This window comes from Bos grunniens, chromosome 10 (genome assembly GCF_055505025.1).
Source record: "Bos grunniens cultivar Pamir isolate PY7600 chromosome 10, Bosgru_T2T1.0, whole genome shotgun sequence".
NCBI lineage: Eukaryota > Metazoa > Chordata > Mammalia > Artiodactyla > Bovidae > Bos > Bos grunniens.
In genome coordinates this window covers 90,051,894-90,070,593 of record NC_141174.1, presented here as the reverse complement: position 1 = coordinate 90,070,593, position 18,700 = coordinate 90,051,894, and the positions used below count along the sequence as shown (strand labels likewise).

Genomic DNA, 18,700 nt, shown 5'->3' with positions numbered 1-18,700 from the left:
GGAACGCATTTGAGTCAGTTCTGATGAGGTGGATGAACCTAGAACCTATTGTACAGAGTGAAGTGAGTCAGAAAGAGAAAGATAAATATCATATGCTAGCACACACATACGGAATCTAGAAAAATGATTCTGAAGAATTTATTTACAGGACATCAGTGGAGAAACAGACATAGAGAATAGACTTATGGACATGGGGAGAGGGGAGGAGATGGTGAGATGTATGAAGAGAGTAACATGGAAACTTACATTACCATATATAAAATAGAGAGCCAATGGGAATTTGCTGTATGTCTCAGGAAACTCAAACAGGGGCTCTGTATCAACCTAGAGGGGTGGGATGGGGAGGGAAATGGTAGGGAGGTTCAAAAGGGAGAGGATATATGTATACCTATGGCTGATTCATGTTGAAGTTTGACAGAAAACAACAAAATTCTGTAACGTGATTATCCTTCAATAAAAAAATAAATTTAAAAAAAACAGAAAGAAAAAAATATACAGCTCAGTAAGAAGGCACAAAAAAAATATTTTATTTTTAAATGAGAAAGAGTTTTAAACAGACACTTCTCCAGAGAAGATACATAAGCAGCAAATAAGAACATGAAAAGTGCTCCTTGGCTATTCAGTTCAGTTCAGTCGCTCAGTCGTGTCCGACTCTTTGCGACCCCATGAATCGGAGCACGCCAGGCCTCCCTGTCCATCACCAACTCCCGGAGTTCACTCAGACTCACATCCATCAAGTCAGTGATGCCATCCAGCCATCTCATCCGCTGTCGTCCCCTTCTCCTCCTGCCCCAATCCCTCCCAGCATCACTTTCCTCACACCTACCTAAATCCTTACTGTGGCTTACAAGGCCATGTCTGGTCTACTCTGGCCGCCTCTCCAACCTTAGCTTCATGCCACCCTCTGCTCACTCACCATGTTCCATCAAATCAGTCTTATTATTCCAAGGTAACACCAAGCTCTTCCCTGCCTCAAGGCCTCAGCATTGCTTTTCACTCTATCTGGAAAGTTCTTCCACAGGCTCTCTGCATGTTTCCTTTTTTTTTTTCTCATTCTCATTCCCCAGTTCTCAGATTATGCATCTGGGAGGTCTTCCCTGACCATTATATCCAGGGTAAGGCCTGATGGCTACTCTCGCCTATAGAATCCTATGTATTTTCTTCATAAAATACATACATATATCACACCCTTGGGACTTCCCTAGCAGTCCAGTGGTTAAGACTCTGCACTTTCAATGTAGGGGGCGCAGGTTAAATCCCTGGTTGGGGAACTAAGACCTCACATGCTCCATGGTGTGGCCAAAGATTTCTTTTTAAAATTTTAAACACACACACACATATATCACTCCATCATTGTTTTATTTACTGTCAGCTCCCTAAGAGCAGGAATCTTGTCTGTCCTGTTCACTACTATATCCCCTGCACCCAGCATAACAGTGGGCACCAGAAAGGTGCTCAATTACTATTTGTTGAATAAGTAGATTTATCGGTCAGTCAGGCTGCACATCAAGCAGGCAGTGAGTCTTCTGTGAGCTGGCCAGTCAGTCTGAGTTTCTCAGTCAGCCTGAGGTAAGTCAGGCTTTGAGTGGGCTGGTGGCTCTGTGGGGCAGGGCTGTGTGACTGATGAGTCCCCTGTAAGGTCAGCATTCTGGGGGACACAAAGAAATGAAAAGCTAAGGCTCACTGCCAAGAAGCTTCTGGCCACCTGTCTACTTGGAGGCTTATAGCTCCCCACCACCCAGCCGGGAGGGAAAGTGAGGATGGTACAGGGTGACTAGGGAGAAGGCTACAGAGCATGACCCAACCTCTGGCAGCTGCTCCTCAACAACTGCTGCAGGGCTTCCAAACGCCATAAAAGCCTTACCTGGCGACCGCCGTGCTTAGCAAGAGCCTGTTCAGGAGACACAGACAGAGTTTTGTGGCTTCTTCCCCACTCCACCTCCCCTGAATTGGGCCCTCTGCTCATGGAAACTCCCCCAGTGGACCTGGCTGTCTGGCCCCAAGAGACAGGCAGTGGTGCGTGCCGCCAAAGCCCGCTGTCCACAGGGGCAGGACACGGGCCTGTACTTCCAGAGGCCACTCCCTGCAACTGAACCCAACCTAGGTGCCTCTCTCCCCAGCTCTCTGGTTGAAGAAGGGGCCTTGCACGGAAGCAAGGGACTGCACAGTGAATCCCAAGTTTCCCAGGAACACCCCCAGCTGTGAGATCATGGATGTGGCTGGAGTCCCGTCACAGACTAGCATGTGTAGGAGGGTATCAGAACTGCCTGCATGGGAAGCAGCTGTTCGCAATAACTGGACAGCCGCACTGAGACCGCTGGCGCTCACTGGGCCTCCAACCTACTCACTGACAAACTGCATGACCAGGAGTCCCTCCTCGGGTGACATCACCCTCCTCGCACACCGGTGAGGGAAATGAGCTCAGGGTGGCCATCAGAGGCGGTCTGTTTACTTACAGAGACCCTGGCCGTCAGCAGCTCTTTGACCAGACATTCCCTGTCCTAGCCAGCATGAAGCAGAAATTTCCTTAAACACATTATTTTGGGCTCAACCCACTTGTGCCCTTGTTTTCTTTCTTTTTTTTTTTTTTTTTAAGAGGAAAATTTCCAGTTCTGGCTCCAAATAGAGCAGCCCAGTGATGATGAGGGGATATCAAAATAACTCCCAGAGGGACTTCTGCAGTTTAAGCTGCTCCCACCTGTCCAGTCACCTCTGGAGCTAAGAGATCATCAAACCAGTTCTCCATCACCCGTGTGTGTGTGTGTGTGTGGAGAGGTGGGTCAGAGGGGTGCCCAGGATGGCCTCAAGGGCAGACCCTCTCCTTGAGGGCCTCCCTCAGCACGTCAGCTACCCTGAGCTCATACTCAGCGCATTTCTCAATTCAGAATCCCTGGCTAAGCCCTAGACCCCTCCCTCATTCCCTCCAGGTCAGGGATATTTCCGGAGAGTCCAAGAGCTGCCAGTTTTCACAAGCTCCAGGGGATTCCCAAGATGGTCACTCCCACCAGCCCTGGCTGAGAGACGCTGTCACCTGCCCTCTCCCAACCCCCTCCGTGTCATTCCTGCTGGAACTTAGCCATTCTGGAAGACTTGGGGGAACAGGCGCTATGGAGGTCTCCTCAGCCTCCTCAGTGCTCCAGGATCCTAAGGCCCTGTGCGCAGGAGCAGAGTGCTGCCCTCCCAGGAGTATCAATCATGGAAGACAGGTGCCCTCCGCCTAGCTGGGGCTGCCCACTACTGGAGCCGGTGTCAGACAGGCCCAGGCATGTCGGGCAGCCTGAGGCCTTACCCGACCCAGCTCCTCCCTGTGGCCTGACCCTACTTAGCTCAGCGTCCCGGAGCACCAGAGATGGGCTCAGGGCAGGATTGGGTCAGAAAAGGGCGTTGGATCTGTGTTCCATAGTGCTTTTCATAAAACTAAAGAAAATGTCAAAGGTCCAAATCAGAGAATGGAGTGGAGGGACAGGCTCACACACATTTGAGTTGGCAGCTTCTCAGAAGGCATTTAAGGGCCAGACTGTCTCATCCAACTGTGCCCCCTCAAGCAACATAGCGCCTGAGCTCCCCAAACATGAGGTTCCAATTATCTCAATTAGACATGTCTACTAACCCAGAATTTATAAGGTAAGAAAGCTGGAAAGACCCTATATGAGGACAGAAGCTAATGTTTATTGAACATCTACTGTGAGCCTGGTATGACGCTCCACCCTTTATGCACGTTTATCTTATTCAATCACCACCATCACCCTGCGGGAGAGTAACCATACAGGAGGCACAGCACATATGGCAAAGCTGGCATTCAAACCTGGTTCTATATGAACTCAGGCAGTCTACAACTAAGCATTCCCAATTTGAACTTCTAGAAAGTAATTAACTCCGGAAATCAATCTCACTCCTTCCGTAAACCAAGTAAGGCTTGTAAATTAAAGACGTGGTAATCCAACGTCGACACTCCAACAGATGAGGAAACAGGCCAGATCACAGAGCAGGTCCAAGCTGAGCACAGGATAGTGCCTCGGACTCAGGCCAATGTTTCTCCCACCACCCCAGCCTGTCTGACAGTCCTAAGTCCTCACTAAGTCAGGGGAGGGAAGAGTGGGAGAAAAGCTGTGGGTTCTGCCCTCTAGAAGACACAACAAAGATGAACAGGAAAACACATCCACGGCCATGCACACACAAGCACACAGGACTGTTCTATGAGAAAACAAGCAGGAAGGGTCCTTACTCCAGGTCTACCTTTTAGATGGCCACACTCTGGCTCTATTCTGACCCCCACCATCCCACACAATGAGAAGTCCCTGGGGTCAAGAGGATGGGCCCACCAGGAACCCAGGCCCCACTCCTAGACTCAAACCAGGTATGTGAGACTGCATTAGTTCCGGTTCAGAGCCATATGGCAGACTTTGGCAGTGGTGTGGGCACCCCTAGGTGCAAAGGGTGGCCAAGGGGGATACACACATGGAGTCTGGACACATGTGAAGAATTACGCACGCATGTGAGCTACAGGATGAAGCCAGGATGGGGAAGGAAAGGCTGGGGCCACTCGCTCTGTGTTGCTGAGTTTCAGCACAAAACTCAGGAGTTGGGAATTCCAAATCAAACCCAGCCCTCCAGTTATTAGGAGCCTTTTATTTAGCTGCTTGCTGTATGGACTTAGAACACTGAAATATTTAGACATGAATGTAAGCCTTCATTTGTACACTTCCCCGGGGTCTTTCAAATGTTAGGACATGAGCTAGACACCTCTCTAAATCCCCTGTGCCAGCATAGGGCCAGTCACAATGCAAGCACTTGGAAGATGTCTGTTAGTAAATGAGCAAATCACTTTATGAATGATGACTGAGTGAATGAATGCTTCTGCACAAATGTAAACAGACAAGCATCTGCGCTTTCAGAGACTCACCAACATATCAGTGACAAATATATGCCCTTGCTCTCAAAGACACATATGCCTCAACTTAATACATCAACAAAGACAAGCTCATGTTTTTACCAAACTAACCTAAATGCTCACATGTGTACTCCCACCAGTATAGACCTATTCATCTATGCAAAGGCACAGAGGCCCACACTTTCCCTCGAAGATACCCCTACACACACGCTTACACAGAGATGTGGATGTATACACACGCACACAAACACAGAAGCACACAATTTCCCCCTGAGGAATCCAAGTCCAACTAGAAATGCAGCTGCCTACAAACACAAATGAGGAACAGTCACATAGATCCACACTGATACAGGCAGCCAGACAAAGACAAAAGAATAAGCCCAAGACAGACTGAAAGTTAGACAGCCGTCCACAGAGACCCCCGGGCTACCCTGGGCTCCCACACTGTCTGTGGCCAGAGGGGGCTCCTAGAGGAATTCTTTCTGCAGACAGGCTGAGGTATTCTCTCTTCTCCCCCGCAGTCCCAGGCCAGAGCCCTAGGGCAGAAAAGCAGATGGTGTGTGCTGGCCGGGGCAGCCCCTTCCCAAGTAATCTGCCCTCTGGCCCTGGCTGCCTCCTATACCCTGGCCAAGCCTCGATTGGGCACTGAATCCTGGACGTGGCAGAGCTCCACTCAGGTCCTGCTGCCCCAGCTCCACTCCAAACAGGATGATTTAGGAGGGGCGGGTGAACAGTGCTTTTCCAGAGACTGCTTCCTCAGGAAATGGCTCGGCCGCAAGCCTGATCTCCAAAACAGGCGTAGGATGAAAACACCTCTGCTCCTCTCCAAAAACATGGACTGCCCCTCTCACCCAGAGCCCCTCACGTCATTCTAGCCACAACATCCCAAGGTAATGGACAGCAAAAAAAAAAATAAAAAAACCCTGGGGTCTTGCCTTGCTTCTGCACTGACTCACGATGCCCGCACCTCTGTAAAACAAGCCTTAGGGGTGTGATGCCTTCAGATCTACCTAGAACGATGTAGGGGCTTCAAATTCCCCAGGCAGCTTTCTGGGCACGGGTGAAGGGGCTCCAAACCTAGGGACAGTGGCCTTGTCTTGACCTTGTCTGAAGTCACAAGAGTCATTAGTACAAATAAAAAGCTTGTGCCAGGAGTGGCTGAGGTGCCTGGCAGGGGGGCGAAATGGGGACTCAGGCACAGGAATGTGCTGTGCAGTCTGAACACAGATGGTCACCTCCCCTCTCCCTTCCAGCTACTCACCAGGCCCCCCAGGCCTCTGCTGGAGGTGGACACAGGGCTGCAGCTCCACCCGGCCAAACAGGCTGGGAGACAGGAATGATGCTCAGCACAGCTGGCTGGACAGGGGAGACTGTTTATTCTCTGATGTCGGGAACATCTCAGACAATCAGGGGGATTTGGCCGCTGGCAGCCCCTGGATGCAAGGTTTAGAAGAAGTCAGTTGAATCAGAGTAGGCTGATGGCCCAATCTCTGAGCAGGCAGTGGGGGTGGAAAGGAGAGGCCATCCCTCCGTGCCCCACATGCAGTGCCATGTGCCCCTCAGAGCTCACCTACTGGGTCTGCAATGACGGGGCTGGAAAGGTGAATGAAGCTGAGCTCAAAGCTCTCATTATAGTGTGGGTGTCGGGGGAGACTTCCCCTGTGCCTGTTTCCAGCATCCAGGTGCACTGTGCTTATGAGACATGGCAGAGCTAACAGTCTTTGCCTGGGAAGTGAGCTCCCTTGGCACACCTTGAGCCTGGTGCTGCCCACTCCAGCCTCCTACCCCATCAGCCCAGATCCCTTTTGCTCAGGCAGCTCCTCTAGCTGCAGCCTCACATTTACCTGTCTTTATTATTTCAGCTCTAGAGTCAGCTTGGGCTCTGCCTCTTTCGGGCTTTTTCACCTTGGGCAGTCACCTTTCCAAGCCTCTTTCTTCTCCTGTAAAGTAAAGGCAATAGTATCTGCCTTGAAAGGACACTGTGAAGATCAAATAATTCTTCCGATATGCCCACCATGCAGGAGGCACTTAATAAATGGTTGTGCCTTTCTCCCTCATTCCTTCTATTGCTACAGAGTCAACCTTTGGTTTTCTGGAGGGCCAAGATGCACCAGTATAATTTATAACCTGGAGCCCTGGTCTCATCCCCCCTCCGCTGCTCGCAGACCTCAGAGTACTCTGGGGTTCCCTAGGCCAGAAGACTTTCTGGAAGAGTGCAAGATGACCCAAGGAAACATCCTGATGCTAAGGCTGCAGAATACCCCAGAATATGGTGTTTTGTGTGTGTGTGTTGCCCAATTCTCATTTTGCACTGGTTTGAGTGCCTTGTGGGTATAGTCCAGGGGTGAGGATTGTCAAAATTCAACAATTCAGACTCATATATCTGAAAACCACATCTTTCTATATTCAATAAAAGGTTTACACCAAAAATAACAGAGCACCAGAGATGACAATGGGTATAAGTTATGGACTCCGTCCTTGTATTCCCCACAAGGCCCAATTGAAACTCTGTTAAATAAAGAGGACTTCATTGGTCACTTGAGCTACCATGGCTTCCCTCCTAGTTCGATCGGTAAAGAATCTGCCTGCAGTGCAGGAGACCCACGTTCGATTCCTGGGTTGGGAAGATCCCCTGGAGAAAGAAATCGCCACCCACTCCAGTATTCTTGCCTGGAGAATCCGATGGAGAGAGGAGCCTGGTAGGCTACAGTCCATGGGGTCGCAAAGAGTCAGACACGACTTAGGGACTAAACCACCACATTGGTCACTTGTGAAAAATCCAGCTCCAGGCATAACTGCATTCAGTACTCAAACATCATCATTGTGACCCTGTTCCTTTTCCCCTCTTGGCTTTGCTTCCCGGCTGTGTTGGCATCAGCCTGAAGCTTCCCAAGGCAGCAAGATGGCAGCAGAAGGAATACAAGCCTCTTTCCTAGCAGCTTGAGAAAAACAATCTCCTTGGGGAGTCTGATTGGGTCACATGCCCATATCTGAACCAATCACTGAGGCAGAGGTGCGGGGCTGAAACTCACTGATTGGCTCGGGCCTCAGCCACTGCTCCACCCCCTTGAGTGTGTGGATGGGAGGGGCCTTCAGCTTTACCAAAATCCAGGGAGAGTGGAAATCGGTTCCCTACGGGGAAGCTGGGTTCGGTACCAGGAGAGTGATATGGACCTCAGAACAAGTATCAAACCAAAGAAATAAGTGGGTCAGAAACTAAGATGATAAATGCTTTTCAAGCATACGTAAACCCTCTAAAAATATTATTGACGTTCTAGTTTTAAATCCCTACAGACCTCTGATAGGCGATGTGTTAGGAACCTCTTTGGGATAGCCTGGACATGCTTGAGAACAGTAAGAACTACACCTTTAAACGGTATGCAGTCCATACTTCCCAGGAATTTGGACCGGCCTTGTCTCCTCCTGCCCCACCAGCAGGCAGTTTGACTGAAGTGACCAATGTTGCCAGGGCAGAAGGGCCTGTCAGCACCACAGGCTGATTTCACTGGGCCCAAGGGGTTTAGGTTATCAAGTACGTCTGACTCCAGTGGCCTCAGCCCTCTCCCCCTACCCCCTCACATGGTCAAAACTCCACTCACCCTTGAACTTCCAGGGATTTCTCTCTCACCACTTCCCCGCCCCTTCTAAACTCTTACTAAAACCTGTTCTTAGGAAAGGCTTCCTCTTCGGTCACTTACACTTGTGTATGAATAAACATCAAATCAATAATTTAATCTCTCTTAGGACCATTTGCATTTTGAGTCTGAGCCTTTAAAAATGAAACTTTTAAAAGACTCTGTCCTCCCCACCCCAATCTACTTCCAAAAGGTATTCTTGGTGACAAAGAATGAGACTCTGAAATCAACTGAAAAATGTCCATAAAATTTTCTGAAACCCTCATCCATCTGTACTGGCTTACCAATGAATTTTTTCTTGTCTGACCTCAGTCATCTTTGCTGACATTACCCTCTACTATGGCAAAGAAATTTCATACATCCTTTCATCCATTTATTCAGTCAACAAGCTTTTCTTAAGCTTCCACAATATCTTAGATACTTGGATTTACACAGATGACCTGGGCCCTGCCCTCAAAGAGCTTGCAGTTAAATTTTAGTGCAGGAAACATCACTTTCACCACCAGATTTTTAATACAAGCAAAGCCTAGCCCAGTGGTTGGTATACAGTAGGCATTCAATAAATGCTTCTACCCCTTCTCAGGGCTGTGCTATGTGGGCACTGCAGTGGAATACTGGAAATTTTCTAAAAACTCTTTCCAAGTGGATAAGAGTGCCAACAGGAGTGGGTGGAGTGGTGGTTTCTATCTTACTTCAGAATATTATGATTTATTTTGGATGTTCCAAATGTCAGGTTGGAGATTCATGCGAAGGAGAGGGGCTTATTCTAACCAGATCAGGGGTAGAGGCAGCCCAGGACACTGTCTCCATGGTGCACAGCCCCAGACAGTTTGAAAATAAACAAAAACCCATCCAGAGGTGAGAGACTGACAAAATCAAAAACAAACAAAGGCCGAGAGATGGAAAACTCTAGAGGTGGGGCAGGGTGGAGAGGAGGGGAGGGGAGGGCTGTGGAAGGGGATTAGGAAGAAGTTTGGTCCTGGTTTTTTCTAGAGAGCTGAACCCAGCCCCACCCCACCCACCCCCTACCAAGAATCACCATGGCAAATGGCAATGAGGAGGGTGAGTCGGGCTGATTCCAAGTCAGGACAAACTTCCCGGGCTTAGCAGCAGGAATGGGCTCAGATGGATAAGTTCTGAAGAAAAAGATCTGAATTGGGCTTTTAAAATCACAACCTCCCACCCACTACTGGTTTTGCTGGCAATCAGTGTTTAACAAAATAGAAACAGGAATGGGCCACATCCCTCCTCCACATCTCTCATACATACACATGTACACTTATCCAAAAGCCCAGAGTAAAATCCTTCCTTTTGTGGTGGACAGTGACAGCTCACGGGATCCTTGGCACTTCTCAGAAGCAGGGACCTAACCTGTGAAAAGTCTACTTGCCACCTCCCTTAACTGCCCCCTTCACCCCACCCTTGGCAGTGGCATTAGTGACAGAAGGCTGATGAGGTTGCTTTGACAAGACCAAGGCAGCTGGGCCTCTGATAAGAGGCAGCTCCAAATGAACCACCATCTGGTCTCATCTGCCTGTCCCACAGTCACATCAGGTATTGTACAACCTCTTTTTTTTTTGGAAGGTGGGAAAGAACAGAAACCTCAGAAAAAGGGGGGCTGGTTTTTAAATAAATATTGTCTGACGACCCCTGGAAACTGCTCATGTCATGTCTGTATAGTCGGGCTTTTCACATCCCCTGTGCTGCTATGCTATGCTATGCTATGCTAAGTCACTTCAGTCGTGTCCGACTCTGTGCGACCCCATGGACAGCAGCCCACCAGGCTCCCCTGTCCCTGGGATTCTCCAGGCAAGAACACTGGAGTGGGTTGCCATTTCCTTCTCCAGTGCATGAAAGTGAAAAGTGAAAGTGAAGTCGCTCAGTCGTGTCCAACTCCCAGCAACCCCATGGACTGCAGCCTACCAGGCTCCTCCGTCCATGGGATTTTCCAGGCAAGAGTACTGGAGTGGGGTGCCATTGCCCTCTCCGCCCCTGTGCTGCACTCTACTGAAACTGCTCTGGCCAAGTTCACCAATGATATCCAACTCAGTAAATCCAATAAATACTTCTCAGGTATAATCCCAATTGTTTGGCAGCATTTGACACTGCTCACCAAGACTTCCTTTTCACTTCTGTGACACTTCAGTGTTCCAATGTCCCTGGACATTAGTGCTCTACTTTGCATGCTCCTCCTTATAATCTCCTCTGCTGGGCCACTGAAAACAAATAACAGTAATAATATCAGCTACTTGCTCTACTGTAACTGTTAAATTCTTTTAATCCTCAAAATAATCCTAAATCTATTCTCCAACTACCAGCTAAAGTAATTTTTCTGCAAACCAAATCTGATCATGTCATTTCCTTGCTTAAAATCTAATGGCTTTCCCCAGCCCACAGCTTTTAAGGTCTTTCATGATCTGGCCCCTGCCTATCTCTCCAGCCCCACTTCTCACCATAGCCTCTCCCTTTATGACCCTCTCCTGCTTTTAGCTTCTCCAGAAAAAACTCCATGTCTCTGTATGTGTTATTCACACTGCCTGAAACACTTTTCCTCCACCTCTTAGCCTAACACTGATGGCTCTTTCAGGATTCAGTGACCATCCCCTTTCCTGGGAGCCCAGGGCGGGTGTATAGCATGGCGCTTATGAGACTGACACTGAAGCCAGGTTCCACCCTCAGCTCTGCCACTTCCTAGCCATGTAACTTTGGGCAAGCTATTCAACATTCTGGGACTTTATGTTCTTGTCTGTTGTGAGGGTTAAAGAAATCAGTACACGAAAGGTACCTTGTAGGCTCAGGGTGACCCCAGACCATGTTAAGATACCTTGCCAACTGTTTTCCAGAACTTCTTTATAATATCCTATAATGCCAACTTCACTCCTGAGAATGTCTGTTGGTCCATCTACCTTGCTAGACTGTCAGTTCCGTAAGGGCAGGGGCAGTTGGACCTGATGCTGCTCCTATTTCTAGTGCCTGGTACACAGTAGGTGCTCACATTTGCTAAATCAATGACTATAAATGTAATGCCTATGGATATCCTAGAGATACATACTCTCCAGAAAATGGCCACCCCGAACACGGAAGCAAAGAGAGGATGGAATTTTTCACAATGAACACACAGCAGCCTCGCATTAAGGCTGAAAAGCAGGCACAAAGGCAACTTGGAAATTAGGAAAATATCTTTATTATTTCTGAAATGTTCCAATATTCAATGTAGAAACCATGATAGTGGCTTTTTCACAACTTCACAAATTATAGAAAAATGACTTTCCATCTTCTTTACAGAAATCTCCCCCCAAAATCAGGGCTCCATGATGGCTGACATTGGGCAGGAAGGAGGGGCAGAGAATATAGCAGGTAGAACCAGTGCTCTCAGAGCAGCCTGAGGCTTTTCCTGAGCATTTAAAGCTCAGGCTGAGTCCCAGAGACCTGTGGGCCCCGGGAGGGAGGGAGGCGTGGCCCCACACACCTGTGGCACCCTGAGGCCAGCCACTGCTTCAAAGGCCGGCCACCCCCAGAGGGCCTGCAGTGCGGCACTTGTGGCTGATGGGCCACAGTCAAGGCAGCTTCGTGAGAACGAGGGCAGGAGGCAAGCCTGCAGCTCAGATCTTTTTTCTCTAAAGCACGGCCAGGAAAGGCCGTGGGCACTGGCCAAATGGTGCTCTAGGTTTAGAAATTTCCCCTCTTAACTCACAAAAACAAATTGTCGAATAGTTATTTAAAAAAAAATCAGAAAACAAACATTTGGTTCCATTTAGGCTGTAATCAGCAATTGGTAATTTTTAGAAAAAGACGACTTGAGTTGCTCATCGTTTTTATCAGGTCTCTGACTCCTTCCTTTCTCATCCGTGGTTGGGTGGAGGGGTTACTGCTGTAGCAGAGGACTGTTTGTTGATGTGAGAAAACTGTGAAAAGTGTTTTGCACTCGCATACAAAGGCTGATGGAATTCAAAATGATCCCACTGAGTTTTATGAGAAACAGGACTGTTCCTCTTGGGTGTCTCAAGTCAAAACAAGGCAACTGCCTAGTGATTTATAGTCCCCACTACACACTTTCTGCCTTCCAAGAAGGCGTTAGAGAAGGGCCGATGTCCACCAGAAGCAATTGTAAACACCCCACAGACAGCCTGGACACTTTGTTTTCAAATGCAGCAGGACTTTCTCCTTTGGCCCTGGCAAAAAAGCCAACTCCCTAAGACTGTTAGGAAGGAACAGATAGGAAATCTCCCCCAAAAGCTAAGAGGGGCCAGTGCCCTCTGTTGACCAGAGTGGCGGAGAACATCGTCAAAGGCAATTGATACGTTTATGGCATATGAAAATTGTCCTGTGGTCCCCAAGTGGCCCCCAGGCTCGACCTGGCTGGATGGGGGGCACAGGAGTTACAGAACGAGTTATCGTAAGGCACGTGATCGAGGCGGCCCCCACACCAGGCCCAGAAAGATTATCTCTTCGCACGATTCCAAAAGTGTTGGAAAGCTGAGGAGTTGATGACACTCACTGTGAGCAGCAGCAGCAGATACAGGGTGATCATGACCATAAACCAATGGCTGGAGACCCAGGAGAGCTGGCTGGAAGCCCTGCTTCAGCGGCGAGGGTGGGGTGGGGGAATGTTGGAACAAAGAGAAAAATATTTTTTTAAGGGTATGCAACAACTTCTGGCTCAGAGAAGATGAAATGATGAATTTTGTCCTCTGAGTGAGCCATGAAATGAAGCTTCATGTGTGCTCCTTTGCTCAAAAAATCTGGAGCTGTTTGCCCTGGCACTGACATGCCTTTCACCAGAACAATTTCTAAATGTACAAAGACAGCTATGCAATGAGCTCATCCTGATCTCCTTTTATAGCTCCTCTTGTACCTTTTATAACCAGTCTTTTCTTAAGCAAGACTATGGTATCTAGATAGATGACCTCGCTAAGGCAGATGACCAGATGGCGGCAGGTGGCAGGGTATTTAGCACAAGGCTTTTCACTTTCAGACATGCACAGATATCACTCTGAGCAGGGGAAATCCTCTCTGACCCACTGGGAGATGATCTAAGCCATCCAAATGTGCAGTACAGAGACACTGCAGGAAGGAGTGGGAAAGGAATGGAATTTTCAAGTAGAAAAAGCCAGATGATTTTAAACCACAGGATACTATCCCCCAAACTTAGGAACCCTGTACATATTTCCCAGATTTAAGGGGAGATGATTTTACTAGTTTATTGAATCCTGAAGCCACTGGTATAGACAAGCAGGAGTTGGGAGTATTAACAATAACCCTTTCCCTGTCTAACCTGCTTACCTGTTGCTCATCCCCATGAGAAACTCTACCAACAATGCAACAAAATCTCAAAGTGACCCTCAACCCCAGAGAGCCCTGCCAAACCCCCAAATACACACTGCTGGAACAGCGTGAGGGATCACCACTCTCAGATTCTTATGGGCTAGGATGGCCTCATCTGCTATTGAATTCAACACTCTAATTTTAGAGATAAACATGAAGCATCTCAGGTCCAAAAAGGAGCAGGTGGTGGTTTGAGAGTCACTGTGGGAAGTGACTGAGCCGGACAGCACAGAATCAGAATTCCAGCTCAATCCTGGCCCCACCCTACCTCTCAGTTCAGCCCAGTCAGTGGATTTCAGCCTTGTGATCAGAGCCTAGGTGGCTAAGGGGCTTCAAGGTTCGGCTTAATTCAGTCCCTCAAGTCATTTGTGTTAACAAAGCCATTCCTCACTAGAATATACAGTCCCCTAGGGCCAGGACCACATTTTATTCAACGTATTCCTCACTCCTTACCCATTACATGAAGCAGAATGCTTTAGGTATTTTACACGTAGCTGAGGTTTAGGCTGAGGGAGAGGGGCCGCTGACAACCAGGAGTCCAAGCCTATGAACGCAGCCCTTGGCTGTCCTGGATTTCGTGCAGCAACCGTCCTTCTCACCTGTTGGGCTGCTTCTGCGAGTACACCAGCAGGTACTTCACGCGCAAGAGCTGGTTATTAGTGACCACAAAGTACTTTGGAGGGACGTCGCCCCCTTCACTGTGCTTGATTCTCGCTCTCCTGCGATCTATCTCCTTGGAATCTGAATAAGGAGAAAAAGCACAACTTTACAGGGGGAAATACAATAACAGAAGCAGACTATGAGTAGAGATGAGTCAAGCCTCCTGGTCCTGAGGGTGGAGAGGCCCCGGCAGACAGAGGAATGGCCTGTGTATGTACAGGAAGCAGGACTGAAAAACAGGAGAGTCTGACAGACAGACCACCAGGAAGAGAGAAAAGGGAATAGGAAAACAAAAAAAAGATACAAGAGGGTAAAAAAGAAGAAGACTGAGTGGGGAAAGCAGAGGGAAGCAGCAGATTGCTGGCCACAACAAAAAAAATCATCTGGGGCTAGCAACAGGACTTGACCTGAAACAAGCCTTTTAACAGGCATTTTAAATTAACCATTCTGGATTCGAGCTTCCTAGAACAGTCATCTTCCACCCTTCGTACCATGACTTGTTTAAAAAAAACAAAAAACCTTTCCTTTTAGTAACATGAAAAAGCTGTATGAAAAAGAACCAAAAAAACAACAACCAAAAAAGCCCACGACAGGCCGAAGCTTCGTGACAGCAGACATTACAAGGTCTTGTCCTGATGTTTAATGTCACGGTGTGCAGACTTCCTAAGAATTATACAAGCGAATATTCGTGCTGTCTGGTTTGGGAGAGTGGCGTCAGACCTGGGACCGTTCCTCAGGATTCCAGTTGTTTTACATTAGGGGCCAGGAACAGTGTTCTCAATTCACCTTCTCTCAGTGGAACCAACAGGCCAGCTCTGGAGTCTAGAATGACAGTTCTGTGACTTCTCTGCCTTTCAGGACGAAACAGCAGGGGGCAGAGCCTTAAGGGACAGATCAGGAAAGCGGACTGAGGGGCCCACTGGTCATCAGCTCACTGGGGAGCCCAGGATTTACCCCCATGGCCTCAGCTGCCCCTCACATCCTCCTGGAGCTCCAGCAGACACCAGAGCGGCCTGGAGGAACAGGGTGAGATGCATCATTAGCTTCAGTTTAGCAAACGTTTACTGAATGTCAAGTACGTACCAGGCTCCCTGCTGACACTAGGTGCCCAAGAGTGAATGAGACCCAGTTTCTGCCTTCAAGGAGCCTGTGCTCTGGCCTTGCATGTTCATTTTCCTCTTCTCTACCCCAGCTTTCCCTGAGCACTTGGACCCACCGTGACTGCCCCCTCCTCTGAGCTATCCCGTGGACGTAATCAGCACCCTCAGCTGGCACTACTGACCTACTGCCCTGTAGTAGATGATATCCTTTTCACCTTGTGTTCAGTCCTTAAGAAAACAGCTCACTCCCTGATAGCAGGCTCTATCCTACACTGCTCTGCACCCAGGCCATCCCTTGCCATGCAATGGGTATTCCACCCAACAGCTGGGCCAAAGGCAAAAGCCTGACACCAGAGGCCTGGAGCCCAGGGCAGGGCCAAGTGCTTACTCACCCTTCTTCTTCGTTTGGCACTTGACGTCTGGATGGTCAATGACCTCACACACAGCCACGCAGCTAAGGATGGGGCCGAGGAGACTGTGCTGCCACCCGTGGCCATGGGGGCTGTAAATGAGGGCCAGGCTCAGGTCACTGGTGAGGTAGGTCCCTTCCCCAAACAAGGATGTCTGGAACAGTGGAGATCAGCAGAAAACAAACAGGGCTGGGTGAGTGCCGAGCGGGTGCAGCAAAACAAAACAGGTCTTTCTTCAGTAGAGTTGTTAACACAAAGCCTTCCAGCCTCTCCTTCCCCCAGCAAAAGACATAAGATCAAACAATCCCATGACACCATCACAGGGATATTACAAAACACATTCCTATCTGACCACAGTTTAACTGATGGTAGATGTGGCTGACTAACCTGGCAAGCTAGTAGTTCTAGTGCTTAAGGCTGAGTAAGAAAAACACAGGTGTTAAGAGCCCAAACGGATCCACGTTTGAACCCTGCCTACCCCTCTAACAAGATAGCAAGTAATATAAATTCCCTGGGCCTCAGTTTCTACACTACCAAGTGGTGATGATAATCTCTTCTTCACAAGGTCATAGGCAAGGGTTCAATGAGACAATGCATGTAAAGCGCCACACAGAATACCTGGCACAAGAGAGGGGTGGGTATTCCACCACAGGCTCCTGTGTCTTAGGCAATCAGTGATTCCTGCCACAAGGCTGGACTAAGCATGGTGACACTGACAGGCTTGCAGAAGCAAAGCCATGCCCCTGTGTGCAGGGAGAGGGCCATCACACATCAGTGACTAGGGGCAGTGATCCGAGTCATTACTTGGAAAAGAATCTCTCAGACCAGACACTGGAAGCAAACAAGGCAGAACTATATGAGAAGCAGGGTTAAGTTTTGTGTTGGTGCAGACCAAGAAAAGGTCCAAAATTCTAGGAGGCAGATCGCTGGTGGTAGGTGCTAACTTGCTATCCTCCACAAGGAAGCATGCCACGTAAAAGAGAAGGCTCTCAGGTGAAATACCTGCACGCTGAGGCCACAGCAGGCCTAGCAAACACATCCTTTGCTCATGTAGACATCAATAATCAATCACGATGCCAACTTAAAAATATCAATCATGGCACTCATACATACTGATTCAGGCTCCTCGACACAACATTCCAAGTAACTGCTACCAGTGCATGGAATTTGACGTAAGCTGTCATTCAAATTCCATCTCTGGGCCTCAGTGTCAGTGTAGGGCCTTACGCAGCTCAGTGAACATCCTCTACTTGAGAACTGAGAAACATCCCATTCAGTGGCACCAAGCTTCCACAATCTCAACCAATGAAGCGAAGCTTAGGGGAAACAAAACAAGCCTTCGCGTGGCCATTTTACAATGTCCCCATTATCTAAAAAGCTAGCACAGACCTCCAAGGAGGCAGTGTCTCTGATCTGACCCTGCAGCCACTTCTGCTTATGCCTCTCGTGTATACACAATTCCCTAGACTCAAGAACCACACACAGGGGAGCGCAACAGCAGGAAACTTGGGAGTATCTCTACCAAGGAGACACTCTTAGAGCTTCAGCTGGCAAGCAGGCTCCCTCAAGCAAGCCCCTCACTGAAAACCCAAACAGAGGCGGCCAGAAGAACATCCACTTCACGAAAGGGCTCTGATGAGATGCTTCTAAGCAGCAAACCCCTCAGCAAACCCCTCAACCAACCAAAGGCTTGGTTACAAGACTGGAATCAGCAGGCAACTTCTTCAGACACGCTCTAGTGTGAAGTGTAGGGCCCCTGGATTCCAGTAGCCTGGCCATAATAATAAGCTGAGAGCCAGAGTAAACAAGCCCGTCCTCCTCAACAAAACTCAACTGTGATAACCAGCTGCAGCAGTGTTGGAAAAGTCTCTCCTGCCTCGGAGCTGCGTCAGCTACAAATGAGCCCACGGCTCCTGGAGCCAGCCCCCAGACAAGGCCAATGCCGGCACAACTGAAGGAGAAGCTGCAGCCCTCCAACCACCCCCCCCAGTCCCTCTCCTTCAGCCTCTAAAAGAAGCCACTGCTTCCTTAGTGGGTAAGTACAGGACAGCCCTTTGCATATGTGAAGTGTTTCAGTCCTGTCAGGACACCAGAAGGTGGGGAACGGCATCCTACTTTACAGATGAGGACCCCGAGGCTCTGAGAGGTTAAGTAAATTTGCCCATTTAAAAAAAGGGAAGAAAGGGACTTCCCTCATGGTACAGTGGTTAGAGTCTGCCTGCCAATGAAGGGGACACATGTTTGATCCCTGGGCTGGGAAGATTCCACGTGGCGTGGGGCAATCAAGCCTGCACACCCCAATGAAGAGTGGGCCCCGCCTGCCCCAGCTAGAGAAAGCCCATGTGCAGCAACGATGACCCAGCACAGGCCCCCCCCCGAAAAAAGAGGTGCGGGGGAGCTCAAGGAGGGAGCTCCTCTCAATTTCCTCAATGACTGACTCTCGGAGGGTCCCTGAGGCAAGTACTTCTCAAACTTCAACATGCATATGAATCACCTGGGAGTCTACTAAATTGTGATTTCTCATATGATGGGGTCTGGATGGGCCTGAGATTCCATGTGTTCAACAAGCTCCCAGTGATGTGGTCCAGGGATCATGCTGGGAAGACCAGGCTGGCCATACAGTAGCATCACCTGGGGGGCTCTGGAAGCACACTGATGCCCAGGCCCCACCCCCAGAGA

At 49.0% G+C, this 18,700-nt stretch overlaps 1 protein-coding gene and 1 long non-coding RNA gene across 7 annotated transcripts in view; one reads left to right on the top strand and one right to left on the bottom strand.

The window, feature by feature from the left end:
• The window catches only part of LOC147365341 (uncharacterized), a 47,696-nt gene that overhangs the window by 25,006 nt on the left and 3,990 nt on the right, over positions 1-18,700 (top strand). The window lies entirely within an intron of this gene.
• Positions 8,878-18,700, bottom strand: part of PARP16 (poly(ADP-ribose) polymerase family member 16) — a 28,107-nt gene continuing 18,284 nt past the window's right edge. The window contains exons 4-7 of one of the 6 annotated variants that reach the window (XM_086323023.1): positions 16,004-16,175; positions 14,451-14,592; positions 13,025-13,103; positions 8,878-10,742 (exon numbers count right to left, since the gene is read on the bottom strand). In XM_086323023.1, coding sequence (XP_086179149.1) covers positions 10,701-10,742; positions 13,025-13,103; positions 14,451-14,592; positions 16,004-16,175 — 435 coding nt within the window. In that variant the 3' untranslated portion in view covers positions 8,878-10,700. Of the gene's footprint in view, positions 10,743-11,687; positions 13,107-14,450; positions 14,593-15,297; positions 15,525-16,003; positions 16,176-18,700 lie in introns of those variants that run through there. The other 5 variants (XM_086323022.1, XR_015135452.1, XR_015135453.1 and 2 more) reach the window with 5 other exon arrangements.